Here is a 13,489-nt window from a genome sequence, read left to right as displayed (position 1 = left end):
CATTTGAGCTGGATGGATCCGACAAAATCTCTGACCAAATTAGAAAATTATAATACAATTTTCTTACTCCTTTTTCATTAAAAACTCTTACAATTTAAACAGATATAGACACATTCTCTATCTTCTGGTGGGAAATGGAGGGAAAAAATGGTAAATTAGAAAAGGTAAAAAAAAACTCACCTCAATTTAATTTTGGTCATTTAACAAAGTGATACCACTAACATTTTACTGGCCTTTTGGAATTATAGAGATAAACAGTCTCTGTTCTGTAGAGACTCACAGTCCAGAAAGGGAGGTAAAAATGTGAAAAATATCTCCTGGTAGATTGAGAAGTCCTGTAAGTCATGAGCAATGTCTTATGGAAGGCCGTGAGAGGAGTCACTTATGACCATGTCCAGAGATGTCAGAGAAGGTTTCTCTGAGATGATTACACTTGAGCTGAGCCTTGAAGGACAAGGAGGAGTCATACAAGTGGCATGGGAAAGGGCTTGAAGTCCTCAAGAGTGGCAGGCACACAGTTGTGCAGCCAAGGTCATCTCCCTACCACGCAAGTCATGCCTCGCACAGGCTGCTGCTACTGTGAAGGAGGTAAAATGTGGAAAAGAACTAACACAATGCCTGGCCCTAGAAGTTACTGGATTGAGTTTCCTTGCTTTCTTTCTCAGAATTACTTTAGAAAGCTATGTATCATGGTGGCTAAGAGAACATATACTGAAGTCCAACTCATACTCAGCCAATTCCTAATTATGAGATTTTTAAAATGTCACTTTACCTTTCAGTATCTGTATAATGGGAAGAATAATATTACTTATTTCATAAAATGGTGGTGGAAATTGAATATGTGAATACATGCAGTAAGCTTAGAACAGAGCTTGGCAGATAGTAGGATAATAAATATTATCATTGTTTTTATTGAGAAATTTTCATTTTTATTATTTTAAGAATATTATAATGTTAATTTTATTGTTTATTACTTCTTAGCTTCACCAGGTACAAACACAGCTGGAAAGATTTAGATTAAACAGAGTAATGACTTCCTGACTATAATGGCTGTGAAATAGCGAAGTATCATCAAAAGAGATTTAGATTGTCCTCCTCCTGCATTATAAACGAATGAAGTCAATGATTTTTCTGGAATGAGTAAGTATGATGTGTTGAATGGGCAGGTTGAACTAGTTTACATCTTAAATCCTTTCTATATTCATGATCCTCTTATTTAATATACTCAAAAAAATGTTTAGTACAAAACCAAAAGTAAATGGAGAATCTCCTACTTAGGTCTGCAGTTGGTTTTTATCATCCTTGAAGACGTAAGACTGTGTGTTTCTAGAATGCATCAGTACAATAACACTAGGCTCTGTCACTACACACTTCCACCTGTGTCACGCCATACTTGTGCAACTGTCAAACAAAGGAGCCGTATATCACCATGTCCTCTAGGTCAGAAATCTTGTCCTATGGTTGCTTCAGAAAAGTGGAGCTTGGGAAAACTTCCAGAGGTAAATGGGCAGCTGACAACCCAGACCCCTCTCAGTTCTTGGAAAAGGGAATGGGCAAAGCGCACATCATGGAGAATAATAAAAGCTACAGGGAGAAGAGAACAATAGTTTTAAAAGTGCCTTAACTTTTATTGAGTGTTTGTTTCCCTAACAGAAATGCTTATTAATACTGGCATTTTAAATGGTTCCACCTTGCCTTGGAATTAACACCTCATTGCTGTGAGTGAGCAAGCAATTCCTCTCTTGGCTGCTACTGTTTTTTGGCTAGAAAACTTTCCTTTTTTCTTTTTTTTTGAAAAGTGAAGCTAATAGCACAAAATTGCATCAGTTACATCAAAAAGACTTTCATCTAGGGCAGAAAAGAGAAATGAGACACTTAATATACCTTAGAAATAGATGGTAAAAAATAGAAACAAAAAGATTCCTGGACCAGTCGTTCCAGTAACAATCAGATACTGCATGAGTTCTAATCACAGGGGTTCCTACTATGTTATAAAATCATTACAATAAACCTAGAAAATCAACAACAGTGAAGTTATGCAGAGGGAAAGAAACCAGACAAAAAAAAAATAGTACAATGAATCCATTTTTATAAAACTCTAGAAAATGCAAACTAATCCACAGTGGTTAGTGGTTGATGGGGGTGGAGAGTGCCTGAAGGACCAAGAGGAGGGACTACAAATGGTCCAGGGAAAGTTGGGGGAGTGATGGGTGTCTTCACTGTCTTGATTGTGGTGGTGGCCTCATGGGTATATGCATATGTCAAAACTTATCAAGTTGTGTACTCTAAATATGTGGAATTTATGTATGGCAATTATACCTCAATAAAGCTGTTTTTAAAGGGCCCATAATCTAATCTACAACACAGAAACCTATCACATTACATTACTGTGGCTGCATAAGTGCACTTCATACTAGCAATATAAAAGAAATGGTAAGGAAAAAGAGAGATAGGAATAATTTATTTTGCCTGCATGACAATGAATGAAAGACATTTGAATGCATTTATGTTTATGATGCACACATATACGGCTTACCAAAAAGGTAATCAAATCACTACAAGGCAAAGTCTGTTTATTCTGGTGAAGGCAGCCTACAGTAATGAATGCACCATTTTCAGGGCAAGAAAGATCAAGTAGACAAAAAAATGAATAAGAATATTGAAGACTTAACAGCATAATCAATAAGGTAGTACTTATAACCACACATTAAGAGAGTATATCTTTTTTTCCCCAAGTGCTCACGAAACATTCACAGAAATTGATCATATATTAGGTCACAATGAAAATGTTAGTAAATTAGATAATGCAGAAATATTACAAACAGCATTCTCTGACCACAGTGCAATAACACTAGAAATTTTGACAAAATCGAAAAGCAAAAAGGCCCATTCATTTGAAAATTTAAACGTTTTTCCTAAACAATTACTCGGTAAAGGGAGAAATACACACTGCAATCACAGAATTTCTAAAAAATAGTGAAACTCTATTTGATAGTAAAACAGTATCAGAATCTACAGAATACATTTCAAGCAATGAGCATAGGAAAATTCATAGCACTAAATGCTTTTTTCAATAAAAAATGAAAAAGTTATAATAAATGAATTGAATTCCAAGCTCCAAAAACTAGAAAAAACAAATAAACTAAAAAGAAAAAAAAGAAACTCACATAGCAAAAGGAGGAAGCAGAAGTAGGAATAGAAAAAAAGTAGACCTACTATTTCAAAATTCTTTTTTTTAAAAAAAAAGAATTAACAAAATAGACAAACCACTAGCTAACTTGATCAAGAAAAAAGGAAAAAAGCACAAATACAAAAATAGAAAATGTCAAAGGGGAAAAATATTAAAACAAGAAATTGTTTAAAAATCATAATAGATTACTTTAAAGACCTACATACAAATAAATTGGAAAAGCTAGATAAAAAGGATAATTTTCTAGGGAAATTCAGAATGCCAAATTTACCATATTAGAGATAGAATGATTAAGCTGACTAATTTTTGTAGGAAAAATAAAAAACATTATCAAGAAATTATCCCAAAAAAGAGCACCAGGAAACATGATTTCAATGGGAAATTCTTTAAAGGAGGATTCTACAAAACCTTCAAAGACTAGATGCTCCAAAATTGCTATACATTGCTTAAGAGCATAGGAAAAGAACATCAAGAAGAATGTAAAACATTGCTAACTAGATCTGATAAAGACAGCACATAAAAGAAAACTACAGCCCAATACCACTGAAGAAAATGATGCAAAAGTACCAAATAAAAAATTAATAAACAGAATCTAAACCACATTAAGAATAAAATATACCATGACCAAGTGGGATTTCTTTGAGCAATTTAAAGTTGGCTCAATATTAGGAAATCCATTAATGTAATATACCGTATAATAGATTTAAAAGAAAAAAAATCATATGATTATTTCTATAGATGCTGAAAAAGCCCATAGGAATATTCAACACTCTTCTTAATTTCAATTAAAAACACAAAATAGACAGCAATACATAATTTCTTAACATGATAAAATATATACTTTATTCTTAAGGCCAGCACATTAATGGAGACACTAACGGCATTTTGAGTAAGTGCAAGAAAAAACAAGAATGACCACTGTTTCCACTATTATTTAACATTATAATAGAGGTATCACCAATTGGACAATAGGCATCACAAGTTATATTTATTTGTAAAGAGGTAAAAATCTCTAGAGAACCAATGAACAATATAATGAATTTAAATAATGAACTCAATAAGGTATCAGGATATATAATTAACATGCAAAAATTGACAGCTTTCAGAGACCCAAACAATCACCAGGTAGAACACGTGATGGTAAAGGAAGCCCCATTTATAATAGCAACAAAGATGATTAAATACTTAGGAATAAACTTGACAAAAATGTGCAAAACCCGTAAGAGGAAACACTCCTGAAAGACACAAAACTAGACTTAAACAAAAGGAAAGGCATCTCTCTTCTTGGATAGGACAACTCAACATCATAAAGATGTCAATTTAACACAATCCCAAGAAAAATATCAACATGCTTTTTTTGATGGAGCTAGACAAGTTGAAGCTAAAGTTCATTAACAAAACAAACATACAGGAATAGCCAGGAACACACTAAAAAATAAAAACTACACAGGTGGACTAGTCCTACCAGATATTAAACCATGCTATAAGTCTCCATAATTAAAACAGTGCTACTGTCACAAGAATAGATGTACAGATCGGTAGAATGGAATAGAAAGTCCTGAGCTACATCTACATAAATAAGGAATTAATAAAGGTAGCATCTTAAATCATGGAAGCAAAGATGAATGTTTTAATAAATGTTGCTGGCACAACTGCACAGCCACTTGGAAAATGATAAAACTAGATCTATAGCTCACACTGTACATAAGAATAAACTCCACATTGATCAGGAGACCAAATTTAAAATACCTATATAAATGTAAGTATGTATATAAATGTAAAATATATACACACACGTATATAAAATAGAAAATAATTGAATAAATTAAACAAGAAAAAATGTGGTGAATTCCTCTGTAAACTCAGTGTAGCAAAAAGCTTTCTAATGATGACTCAAATCCAGGGGCAATAAAAGAAACAGTTCATGAATTTGACTACATAGAATTTTTTTTAATTGCGTAGTAAAATAAAGTCAAAGAAGAATTGCCAAATTAGAAGAAAACATTTGTGGCATATATTACAGATAAAGGGCTAATGACTAATATATATAAAGAACTCGTAACATTTAAGGAGACAAGAATCTGATAGAAAAATGGGAAAGATATATGAACAGACAATTCATAAAACTAACAGAAAATGGTCTTAAGCGTATAAAATGATGTCAAACCTCACTCAATTTAAGAAATGCAAAGTACCCTTGAATATGATTTCTCACCTCCCTGATTGGCTAAAATTAACAAGTCTGACAACACATTCTGTTGGTGAGGCCGAGGGCACTCTCATACATTTCTGTGGAAGTGCAAACTTCTACGACTGCTTTGGCAGGGAATTTGACAATCTCTAACAAAACCACATACGCACTAACCTTTTGATCCAGCAATCATCTTCTAGGAATTCACCTTGAACAGACACCACTAACAATATGAAAATACATACATACATACATACAAACACAGCAGCACTGTTTACAATTACAAAATATTGGAATCAACCTAAATGCCCAAATATCAGAGATGTGTTGAATAAACTATGGTATATCCACACAATTGAGTACTATGCAGCAATAAAAAAGCATAAGGGATATTTTTATGAGCACTTGGAATGATTTCCAGGATATACTGTTAAGCGAAGAAAGAAAAATACAAAAGAATACTACCTTTCAAGTAAGAAAGAAGGGCAAATAAAAAAAATACACAAGTATCTTCTCATTTTGCAAAAATAAATACAGGAAGTATAAAGCAGAAATGAAGGAGACAGGTTACCTCCAGGACGTGGGTGAGAATAGGGTGGAAAGGATGGGGAAATAGCGGGGGAGGGGTGAGAAGAGTGACAGTTCTCTGAGTGAGTCCTTTTTTTTTTTTTTTTTTTTTTTTGTGAGGAGGACCAGCCCTGAGCTAACATCCAATGCCAATCCTCCTCTTTTTAGCTGAGGAAGACTGGCCCTGGGCTAACATCCATGCCCATCTTCCTCCACTTTATATGGGACGCCGCCACACACTTTATATGGGACGCCGCCACAGCATGGCTTAACAAGCGGTGCGTCAGTGCGCACCCGGGATCTGAACCGGCGAACCCCGGGCCGCCGCAGCGGAAGGTGCGCACTTAACCGCTTGCGCCACCGGGCTGGCCCCTCTGAGTGAGTCCTTTTTAATAGTCCCCTCTTCTTATAGTAATAATTAAAATCAACAAATGTCAGGCTCAATTTTTTTAAAACCACAAAATTATTACTTGGCATTGATGCCTGCTATTTCTTGGTTTTCAGATTTCTGAATTAATAATTTTTTAATTAAACAACTTTTTAAAGAAATACTACATGCAGAGTAGTAGGCTAAGTGTAATGAAGACTTTAAAATGGATTAGATACTATAAACAACCTCAAGAAACTTCTGTTCTAAATAATGCCTCATGTAGAAAACAAACCAAAATATTATGGATGTACAGAAAGTTGGAAGAAAGGCAAAAATAAAGGCAATTTGCAAAATAAAATCAGAAATTTTATGAAGTCAGTTTGCTAAAGTATACATCTTAATTTAATTCTTATATCTTTATCATTTTATGTCAGTTTCTTCTAAAAATAATATAAAACAAGTTAAAATTTTAGAGACACACTAGAATCACTAAAACAATGTTAAGTGATATAAGTTAAGAAGTGGAGAAAAAGTTGTGTGGGGGAATAAAGTTAGACAAATATAAAAGCTACTTAGGAAAAAAACTTATTTGTAAATTACCAGAAGAGATGGCAAAAAAGGAAAAGTGCTAAGTCAGAGTCCTTATTATCTAATAAGAAAGCAGATCAGTTCATCAATTGAATGGGCTGTTGGAAACTGACAACCCTTAAGGACCTGTTTCTATGACCTGTTGTAGCACAAGAAGCAATAAAAGTCTGTATAGTGTAGGCCTCTATAGCGGAGTCTCTGTCACTTGCAGCTGAGAGCATTTGCAACTGATATACACTCCGTGAACTAGATGGAATGTGATTGTTTCAAACACCTTAACAATATAATCTTATTAACTTAAATAATTCCATCAGTTGCATTGTCAGAGGACAAAAAAAAAAATCTGAAAATGAATAATGTACAAGCAAAACAAAACAAAAAATAAATAAAACAAGGCAAACATCTGTGTGTTCATAGAAGCTGGAAACCTTGGCACTGCCCTCATAGTCAGTGGATTTCAAATCTGAAGGAGAAAAGGAAAAACGACGGAGGAGCCGGATCCAAAAGATCCTGCAGACCCAAGGGTTCTGGTTGACAATGGACAGATGAATGTGGAGGTTAAATAAAGTCCAGCCATCTGCTTAAAAATTGGCTAAAATGCAGGTCATATATCTAAGATCAGAGCTAAAAACAAAGGGAAGCAGATGTCTGACGAAGCTTAAGACAAAACATGCAACTCTCAGGATCAGATTTTACATGTAATAAAAGGCCATGAAAACCAAATTATTTTTACTATCTTTAATAATATCCTGTTTTACTCTTGTGATTCTAGGGAATTTCGTTCTGGGAAATGAAACATTTATTTTTATGTTTTAGAATCCTGGCTTTTACTTTAATATTTTATTATCATTTAAATTCTTAATCCAAATTTGCTAGATAATAACAAAATACCTGGTGACTGTTTCAAACTTATGGAAAACAGTTAAAATGAGACCTAAGCAAAGGTTGCCGGGTCTTATCACTAATTATATATTCTCTTAGATTTTTAAAATACTAATACACACCTAAAACTACTTGTTCTATTCTTTATAGAATAAGAGAAAGTCCAAACCTGGGAAAAATCATAAATTCTAAGAGATATATGAATGGAAAATAATGGGACCAGAAGGAGCAGCGATATTATCTTTGCCTTGTTAACATAGAGATTTTTATTTTAATAGAACAGAAATTAAAGAAAACCTATACCAAATCTACGGCAACATATCCACATCTGAATCACAAGTTCATTTGGCTGACTGTTTCTGAGATGGACACAGATGGCAGGTCCATGAGGGGGCCTCACACAGGCCAAGTGAGGAGGAAAAGGCCACTAAGCCTGCCCTGTGCAAGTCTCAGAACAGGCTGACATCATCCATGTTTAAAAACATATAGCAAAGGTTACAGGGTACCATCAACTGGTTTGTATTTCACGAAAGCACAGACATGAGCCACAGAAAACACCTGTTGGCCTTCTAGTTTGGTAGTCTCCTAAGCAAAGCTGCCACTCAGATGGTCTGTTTGCTAAGGAACAGTGAAGACTTGAGCTCTTATTCATCTTACATCCCTAATTCTTCTCTTCTTCTTCACATAGCTACAGGGCAATGTAACTCGAAGACTTTTAACGTCTCCTTCCTTCCAGGTCACATATTTTCTTCCTACCCTCCAATTCCTGGCAATCATCAACTGTTTTTCTCCCTTCTTGTCATTTACAGTTAAAATAGAGCCTGTACCAACCCAGAAAACAGCCACCCAGGAAGCTGATGTACACATAATTCAGTTTAAAATGAGGGAGTAAGCCAAAATGGCTATCAAAAAGGCAATCCATGTCTAATAGTCAGTACTTGTCTACATTTATTTTATATTCACTTCTGAGTCATCTAATTTTGACAACTGATTAGAAACAGCAAATTACATAGTCTAATATTTTGAAGAAATAGACAGACTAGAGCAGACCTGGCAAAAACACACATGCCTAATGCTGAAAGGGGCAAAGACTGGTACAGATCTGAGTCCCAAGACCTCACACCAGCAAGTCTGTGGCACAAATGACATACTATTCGTTACTGACGTAGGCCGTAAAATCATAAAATCTGGAAATTGGGAAGGATCCCAGAAATCTAGTCACGTCCCTCTCATTGCAGAAATTTCTCCTCTAACACCCCGTACAGTGATGATCTGGTCACTGTGTGAACATCAGGACTACCTCATTGCCTTATAAGAAGCCCATTCTCTGTTGTAAAACATTGGTTAGAAAGCTCATTCTTGAAAAGTCAAAAATTGCTTCCCTGTAACTTCGATTTATTGGTTTGAATTTATTTATTCAACCAGAATTTACAGAGTAACTCTTCTACGTAGCGGACAGTATTTCCATAAAGATAAAACATATCTGCCCTTTATCTATCTAGAGAGACAAACCCATGAACACAAATAAAAATAAAGTACCAATTGCCTTTCCTTTGCCACTTTGTCCTTTCTATACTCCCAAGTCTCAGTACTACTTACCTGAATCACACCTCCCAAGAAGGAGACGGCTGCAGCAACACCGATCCTCTGCATCTCAAAGTCAGACAAGCCCAGCACACTTGTGTTACTCTGTGTGGTGAGGTTCTGGCTGCTCAGAGGGACGAGCCGTTCCACTGCATTGGCTGATATTAAGGATGTCAAGGCAAAGGTGCCTAAAAGAAGAGGGTGGGGTGAGGAATCTTCTATTAGGAACAGACTCAATAAAAATTGTTGGATTCCACCATTAAAGTTGAATCCACATTGCAAAACCAAACAGATCTATCAAAAACACTCTCCTCTGCACCCCTACTCCTCCACCCTTCACTCCACTCCATGGAATAAACAGACACTTGCCTACAATTACACATATTCCTCCAACACACAGTCACCATCTACCTGCTATTCCCTCCCAGGCCATACATTTTCCCAACTCTCTGCAGACCTGCATAGAGAATGTCCCCCGGGCAGCGATTAAGATCATGGTCTGGATTTGAATCCAGCTCCTCCGTTTATCACTAAGATGACTTAAAAGCACATTACTCTGAGTCTAAATTGCTTCATCCATAAAATAGGGATAATAATACCTATATTTCAGGGTTGAAATGGGGGGAATATAAATGAGATGATATATATCAAGACCTCAGCAGGGTCAGTGGCTAAATATGAGCTCTTTGCTGAATCTGAGGCTCTTTGCCTGAAATGCTTGCTCCTCCAATCTACCTGTGCAAACACTCTTGCCTTTCCAGGTCTAGCTCACATCCCATACCCAACAAGGATCCATTCCAGATCCTTGAGGCCAGGTTTAATCTTTCTACTCCCTGTGCTCTCAAAGCAGAGTAGACCTTTATTACAGCGTAATACAACATGCTGTGCCCTATAAAATGATTAAACTTACTGTTTTTGTCTACTGTAATTAGATAAGGTTCAAAGGCATTTTCCAGGGATTGAGCCGGCCTCACACAAATGGAGAATCATTTTCAGTGTGTTCTCCTCTCCCTGCCAAGAGTTCTGATGCCTCTCATCTTGGCATAGCATGTCTGAGAATGCAGCCACATGGGCAGGGAAATGCCAGTTCCCACAGAGTGGGTTCAGCAAATTTAAAGAAACAAACAGTGGTACTGCACAAACATTCCACCTGACTCATTACTTAAAGACCTTACTTTGCTCCAGGTCATACAAGAGACTTTGAAAAACAGCCTGTGGCCAGATGTAGATATCTCAACAAAAAACATGCAGCTCCACAGGGCAAGAGAGTCAAACAAAAACAGGTCTCAATGGAAAGCAAATACAGACAACCGTCTGGTCTTACTGGATAAGAGAGGCAGTATGTGTTGTGGCTCAGAACAGCATAGTTGTAGCCTCCAATAAACCTCACCTTCAATCTCAGCACTGTCATCTTAATCTCTTTATCTATAAACAGCTAGCATTCCTCACCCAGTGGGGTTGTTATGAGACTTAACTAAAATAACACTGTATATGGCATATAGTTAGCACCTAAAAAACATAATTCTTACTAAAAGTAGGATCAGAATGCTCTGTTATGGTCTGTTATTCTATGTTCTTTGCTGTCCCATTGAGTCGATAGTACATAAACACATGGAGCAAACTGAATATAGTCCTCATAGGGAGCTGTGTCATTCTCAATAAATCATCAGTAAATATTAACCATCATGATCACTGTCCTTATCATTAAGTACTAAATTAAGAGCACATCAAGGAACAAATATATTAATGATTAGAGACAAGCTTCTGGCATCCATGATGGGCAACACCAAGTAAGGAACATTCACCATAGAATCTGTTCTTGACAAAACATATTTTTTCAAGATATGTTGCAACAGAATTTCTCAAAGTCTCATTCTCCTGAGAGTAAAGTGTGCCTTTTGGTCTTTAAATCTCTTAAAATGATTTGTACAAAAGCCGCTGAACAAATGACTACAGAATTGAAAACAAAGATATTCTGGATTTCATTTTTGAGTTTAGGCCTATTTTTTCTGGGATTTGGAAGGAGATAGGAGGGAACTGAATGGTAAGAGAGAAAGGACTGTCTAAAAGCTTTTGCTGGGGGAAGAAAAGTGAGCCTCACCTGCGAATGAGTCACATCTCAAGAAAGTGTCCAGAGAGAGACCTTACCAGCAATGGATGTGGTGATATCCACTGTGCCAACACGGATATGGGAGTGCTGCCTCTTTAGCGAGGATGATGCTTTGCTGTTTCTGAGACAGTTAAGAACAATGGAGGATGCTGGCACTGTGAATATGTGAGGACATTGTGGATGACAGTCTACCTTAGTCTCTATCTTATAGGTCTCTCCCTTGTCTTGATCTCCTCCCTATTACTCTCTGCTCTCTCCCTCACATTCTCAACTTTTTACCCAGTTAGGCTTTAAGCCTACCAGTGGTGCTCTAGTATCTAGCAGCTTAACAGTAATGTGGATAGCAGGGCCCAATAGAAAGTGCCTGCATATGTGCCTCAGAGTTAGACAGACTCAAGTTCAAATTCCAGTTCTGCTGAATATTAGCTTGTGATCTTGGTCAAGTTACCTAACCTCTCTGAGCTTCCTTATTTGTAAGATGATGGTAAACTATCTAGTTACAAAATTTTGGTAAAGATTACGTGAGATTTCATACATTAAAAACGTTGATCACAAGTCTTACCTCATTGTAAGCCTTCAGTAAATAATTGTTTTCTTATTTTCTTTTCTTCTGAAGAGTTCCCTGTACAGTCTCTCTAATGTTTTCTCTAAATTACTGAACAGATTTTGCTCTTTAAAAAATTTTCTCTAATTTAGAAGATGAGTATATACCAAAAAATGTCACATATGGGTTATCTTCAACAATTCTGTTTCCAATGGATTCATATTCAGGATACTGTCCTTTTCCCTTTTATTCCAAGACATGTTCTTTGCCAGTTACAAGAAGTAATCAGTGATTTACTCCTTTTCAAAATCTACGTATTTTTTAAATAAAAATAAAAAAATTCATATTGTTGAGCAAAACAGTACATTCGGTGTCTTTACACTCTGGCTTTTGATTTATTTGCTTTTAAAGGTACCTCTAGCATAATTTATTACTGCATTTAGCAATTTGGTATTACATTCTGACCACGTAAGTTGGAGGTAAAATCCCAGATAAACTGATTTTTCTTTATGAAAGCAACATCAATCTCTTAATAATAGAGTGGAAGTAGGAACTCCCACACACATATATACACCAAAATAAAATACAATAAAATGATTTAAAAGATAAATATTTTCTCTATATTAAATGTTTGCAGAAACTTTTTCGTGAGATTCAATTGGTCCCTATGTTTAAGACCACAGGAAAGTCAAAAAAATAATTAGTTTCTATACTTCCCCTGATATATATATTATATTCATTTCTTCTTTACTGATTCTAAAGAATTCTAAATATATTGGGATAAAAAAGAAATGAGAAGGTCCAGCTGGCTCTGTCCTTTGGAGAAGTACATATGCAGAAATAAAATGCCTTTAGCATTTATTGTGTGATATAGTGACTATAGTTAAGTCTGTAAATTAAATGTATTTTGAAACGTGTATTATTTACCTAGTAGACTAGAAGGTTCCAATAGCTATTACTAATATTTGTTAAATACAGAGTATCATATAAATGGTAATTTCAAAACCATGCCACCAGTAAAATGTCTACAGTGATTCTTTAGGAAATAAAGTGGTTTATGTAAATGTTCATTTAGGTATGTATCAGGTTGTGTATTTTTGACTTGTTAAAGTAGTTATGGTCTATTGGGCAAATTTTTTTACCTGTTTTCTTTTATCCTTTGTTTGACAGAGGACAGGTTTTGGCGTCAGCTCTTAAACAACCTGTTTTTTCTTGCTAATGACGTATTTAAATGTTTTGGACAATGAAAATAAATTGTTATGAAATTAGGGAGCGGGATAATTTGGAAAAAATAGGCTTCAAGAACTTCTAATTCATTTTTTTGCTTTTCTCCTTTTGCCTCAACACAAAGGAAAGTGCATTCTTGAGCAACTGGTTGTAAAGAAGAAAAGTTTGGGCACACCTGGGTTGTGATCCATGTACCTGCAACTTGAATCTGTACTCTCACAGAAAGCTTTCTGAAT

General features: G+C 35.6%; 1 protein-coding gene across 4 annotated transcripts in view; it reads right to left on the bottom strand.

Moving 5' to 3' along the window:
- The window catches only part of SLC26A7 (solute carrier family 26 member 7), a 255,412-nt gene that overhangs the window by 78,894 nt on the left and 163,029 nt on the right, over positions 1-13,489 (bottom strand). For all 4 annotated transcript variants that reach the window (XM_058564573.1, XM_058564571.1, XM_058564575.1 and 1 more), the window contains one exon: positions 9,388-9,560. In XM_058564573.1, coding sequence (XP_058420556.1) covers positions 9,388-9,560 — 173 coding nt within the window. The remainder of the gene's footprint in view (positions 1-9,387; positions 9,561-13,489) is intronic.

This window comes from Diceros bicornis, chromosome 21, assembly GCF_020826845.1.
Source record: "Diceros bicornis minor isolate mBicDic1 chromosome 21, mDicBic1.mat.cur, whole genome shotgun sequence".
NCBI classification, from domain to species: domain Eukaryota; kingdom Metazoa; phylum Chordata; class Mammalia; order Perissodactyla; family Rhinocerotidae; genus Diceros; species Diceros bicornis.
This window is presented reverse-complemented; position numbering and strand designations above follow the sequence as displayed.